Source organism: Myripristis murdjan, chromosome 16 (assembly GCF_902150065.1).
Source record: "Myripristis murdjan chromosome 16, fMyrMur1.1, whole genome shotgun sequence".
NCBI lineage: Eukaryota > Metazoa > Chordata > Actinopteri > Holocentriformes > Holocentridae > Myripristis > Myripristis murdjan.
In genome coordinates this window covers 32,244,357-32,249,356 of record NC_043995.1, presented here as the reverse complement: position 1 = coordinate 32,249,356, position 5,000 = coordinate 32,244,357, and the positions used below count along the sequence as shown (strand labels likewise).

Below are 5,000 nucleotides of genomic sequence, written 5' to 3'. Positions count from 1 at the left end.
ACGTGGCCAGCACTGACAATGATAGATGAAATTTGACAGCAATGTCCACACTGCAACAGCAACGCAGAAATATGTGCATTAATAAGAGGATTTAAGAAAAGAAAAAAGTAATCATAAAAATTACTTTCCCCAGTAATTGAATTACTCTTCTGCAGCAGTAATTAAGTAGTAATCAAAATTACTTTTTTACAGAAGTAATTAGTCATTGTAACTTATTAGTTTTGTGAGTAATTGGTCCCAACGCTGGTTGCGAATTAGAAGACGGTCAGCAGGCCGCTCAGCTCCGCATGAGGACCAGATTTGGTTGAGTTGATTATCCTATAACAAACATCAGACCCCAACTCCTACATTTCCCACCTTCCCTCCTGTCTAAACTGATCATAAAGGTGTTTTCCTGTTTTGTTATGAAACTCAAAGAAATATTGAATTACTCAGAATCCCTAGAGTTACAACAGCAGAGTGACTGAAAGATGTTTCTCACTCATTGCCTGATGTACTGTAAAACGTCATGTTTTCCTGTGTGTGTGACACGACCTCTGACCCCTGCGTCCCTCCGCAGACGTCCAGGATCAGCCAGCAGATTGTGGCGTCGGACGGCGGCAACCGCAGCAGCTCGGTGGAGCTCACCGTCATCATCACCAACGTCCACAACCAGCCGCCCACCTGGGAGCAGCCCGAGTACTGGGTCACCGTGCCGGAGAACACCGCGCGAGACGCCAAGATCGTGGTGAGTTCACTGTCACGCCAAACCAGACGTGAAAAGACAAAAGCAGCACGCCGGTGGTGCACCTGTTCCCTAAACATACTGTGGACTGCTACAGCAAGCTAACAATATGAATATCTGATGTGGCAGGACAAAAGGGCAGTAAACAGTGACTGAAAAGACTCAAAACGTCATTTTTTCACTTCATTTTCCATGGACTCATCCAGGTTTTTTGCTCTTTGTTGTATGTGAGGACAACATTTGATTTATTCTGATACATGTGGGAATTTCAAGTAGATTTTCCAGTTTCCCTGTCAAACACACTACAGACACACATCACCGGTGTAGGTGCAGTATCATCTTCATATTCCAGCTTTGCTCTTATTCTGAAAAAGACAATATTCCTAGCAAAGCTGGATTCAAGGAACTTTATTGTCATACCAGCTCACATTTACATATTAGTGGTACAAAATTAGGACTCAGGTCCCGGTATAAGCCTTAATAAATAAATAAAGCAAGGTAAAAAAAAAAAAAAAAAGAAGAAGTGTAAATATAAAAATAAGATATATAAGTATAAACAGTATATATAAATAAATATAAACAGCCTATATAAATATAAAGTATTTAAAAAAAAGTATATATATAATAAATATAAAGAAATATATAAACAGCCTATAAATATATAGTATAGTATATATATATATATATATATATATATATATATATATATATATAATATAAACAGTGTTTCCTGTTTGCCTGCAGCCGTGCAGACTCTGACCCCCGATGTCTGTGCAGCTACAACAACCAGCTGATATCCACGTCTTTCCTAATGTTTAGAAGCAGACTTGTTTCTCCTTCTGACCACAAATGTGGGCTTTTATTTTTGTGAATGCATCTCATTCAGAATATCCAAGTGGAATATTCTGTGTACATGACTTGTATCAAATTAGGATTACTGTAATATTGGGAATAATAGTGGAAATTAAACGTACTGATTGCTAAGTCAGAGAGGGGCTGTGGCAGCAGGCGTTATTCACTTTCTGTGTGAGTTTTCTAGCCTCTGCAGCTCATTTAGCCGCTTCGTCCTCCATAACTTACAATATTGTTCCCTCCACAGCAAATTTACACAAAACAGGCCGTATTTTTTTTTTGTTTGTTTTTTTTTCGGTGTGTGTGTGCGGTTCAGGCTCTCTGTGGCTTCCTGCAGAGCAAACTGGGGTTTGATGATGAAGCCTCGGGATGTCGGGAGGTTCGGGTGTGTTCTGATTATTAATTTGTAGGAGTGGATTAGAGTTGTGAGCACGTGTGATGACACTGAGTTTTATATCAGCGCTCCTGTGTGAACGTGGATGGAAATGACATTATGACATGATTTAATGCTCAATAAGTGTTTTTAAGTGTTTAACGGTGCTGAGTTCGCTTTATTTCTGCACCACAGCTCTTTACAGTGGTGACGCTGGCTCGCTATAAGGTAAACAATGAGTATATATATTTTCTGATCAGGTTTGTATTCTGATACGCTGGTTTTCAATACGTGGTCCGGGCCCTAATCAGCGGCCGGTGATAACGAGCTCGCTGTCGACCTCGTTAGTGCAGCAGCAGCAGCAGCAGCAGGCATTTAAATTCATCCCTCCTGCAGGAATAAAAGTGTTTTCCGTCTTTTGTCCGTCCACATCCTCCCTCTTCTCATCCACACAGAGCCCGAGGAGCTTCTCTCGCTCACACACACACACACACACACACACACACACACACACACACACACACACACGTCAGCACATTTAGCCGAGCGCTCCCAAACATTTTCTGCCGAGCAAACAGAGCAAACCCGCCTCAAGTCTGTTTCACCTGATGTGCTTGAACCCCCCCACCACACACACACACACACACACACACACACACTCACACACTCACAGAGCTGTGCAGTACCTCCAGTGTTTTGTGCCTTCTGATCCCTCCATCCCTCCGTCCTAATTTGTTTTCGTTTCTAAAGCTGCAGGATTAGGAGGTGGAGGAGTTTCTGCCTCCAGCTGCTCCGTTTGGTGGCGGCTCGTCACTTTCCAAACAGGCGCAGGGTGTGTGAGTGTGTGTTCAACGGCTTGTGTGTGTCTGTGTGTCTGTGTGTGTGTGTGTGTGTGTGTGTGTGTGTGTGGTCATGCACAAATATGTGCCTGCGTTTCCTGTGTATGAGTGTGTGCATTTGTGTGTGCAGTGTTTGTGCAAACTTAAATATTCAGGTGTGTATTCATGTGCATAAGCATCTGTGGACAAGCATACATTTACAAATGCGTGTGTGTGTGTGTGTGTGTGTGTGTGTGTGTCAGCTTCACACAGTCAGGCATGCGTGTGTCTGTGTAATCATATGCGACATGTGGTAAAGTGTATAATATCTGTGCGTGTAATAATTTTCCCTCTACATCTGCTATTGGGAATACAGAAGAGTGATGATGACGATGATGATGATGATGATGATGATGATGATGATGATGATGATGGTTTGCCACCCACAGCTCTGTCTGTCAGTCAGAACAAACAAAAGGAGAGAGAGAGAGAAAAGGAGAGAGAGAGAGGTAATTATAGCTGCTTCACAATCGACTGCATCACCTCAGAAAGATAGAAGCTTAATTACTGTGTTCAACCTGACAGATAGAGTGTGTGTGTGTGTGTGTGTGTGTGTGTGTGTGTGTGTGTGTGTGTGATGGGAGGGCAAAAATGAAGGGAGGAAGGGAACAAAAGAGTGAGAAATAAAATGGAGGAGAGAGAGAGAGCAGCATCGACAGAAAGAGACGGAGAGAAGAGACAACAGGTGAAGAGGTGGAGGTGCGTTCAGGTCCCCTCGTTTATCCCGTTTAGATTTATTCAGCACAGATTCAGATTCAGTAGGATGAAGCTGAGGATGAGCCACAGCGAGACGTTTAAGAGCCTCGGGCCCTCCGTGATGATGATGATGATGAAGATGATGATGATGAAGATGATGATGATGATGATGGAGTTAAAATGAACAAAGCATCATCAGGCATTGATCAGCTGAGTGATGCGTTCAGGTGCCTGTGTTCATGCTGCGTCACACTGCAGGTCAACAGCCTCACATCTCTCTCTCTCTCTCTCTCTCTCTCTCTCTCTCTCTGTGTCTCTCTCTCTCTCTCTCTCTCTCTCTCTCTCTCTCTCTCACTTACTGGTTAAGGAATTCTTCTTTTACATTTTGCAGCATTAATAAAGTCTGTTAATTACACTGTTAACAAGGTAGATGGAGACCTGACGTTGGTGTGTGTGTGCGTGTGTGTGTGTGTGTGTATGTTTGTATGCGCCCGTGTGTGTGTGTGTGTGTGTGTGTGTGTGTGTGTGCGTATAATTGTCTCATCAGCATCATCAGGCCACTTCCTCCTGCGTGCTTGTTTCCCGTTCCTGCTGTTGCAGGATGTTTTACACACACACACACACACACACACACACACACACACACACACAGAATCAGAGCCCTGTAGATTTATCTGTGAGTTCATAAAGTTTAAATGTGAAAGGTTGAGTTGTTTGAGCCAGCATGTTGTGGTGTGTGTGTGTTTAGAATAGAATAGAATATAATAGAATAGAATAGAATGGAACAGAAAGAAAAGAATAGAATAGAATAGAACAGAAAAGAATAGAATAGAATGGAATAGAACAGAAAAAAATAGAATAGAATAGAATAGAATAGAATAGAATGGAATAGAATAGAAAAGAATAGAATAGAATAGAATGGAATAGAATAGAATAGAATGGAACAGAATGGAATAGAATAGAATAGAAAAGAATGGAATAGAATAGAATAGAATAGAACAGAACAGAAAAAAATAGAATAGAATAGAATAGAATAGAATAGAACAGAATAGAATAGAAAAGAATAGAATAGAATGGAATAGAATAGAATGGAACAGAATGGAATAGAATAGAATAGAAAAGAATGGAATAGAATAGAACAGAAAAAATAGAATAGAACAGAATAGAATGGAATGGAATAGAATAGAAAAGAATAGAATGGAATAGAATAGAATAGAATGGAACAGAATAGAATAGAAAAGAATAGAATAGAATAGAATGGAACAGAATAGAATAGAATAGAATAGAATAGAATAGAATAGAAAAGAATGGAATAGAATAGAATAGAAAAGAAAAGAATGGAATAGAATAGAACAGAAAAAAATAGAATAGAATAGAATAGAATAGAACAGAATAGAATAGAATGGAATAGGATAGAATAGAAAAGAATACAATGGAATAGAATAGAATAGAATAGAATAGAATGGAACAGAATAGA

At 40.4% G+C, this 5,000-nt stretch overlaps 1 protein-coding gene across 1 annotated transcript in view; it reads left to right on the top strand.

The window, feature by feature from the left end:
- The window catches only part of LOC115374334 (neural-cadherin), a 188,585-nt gene that overhangs the window by 128,378 nt on the left and 55,207 nt on the right, over window positions 1–5,000 (top strand). The window contains exon 12 of the mRNA XM_030073191.1: window positions 560–727. Coding sequence (XP_029929051.1) covers window positions 560–727 — 168 coding nt within the window. The remainder of the gene's footprint in view (window positions 1–559; window positions 728–5,000) is intronic.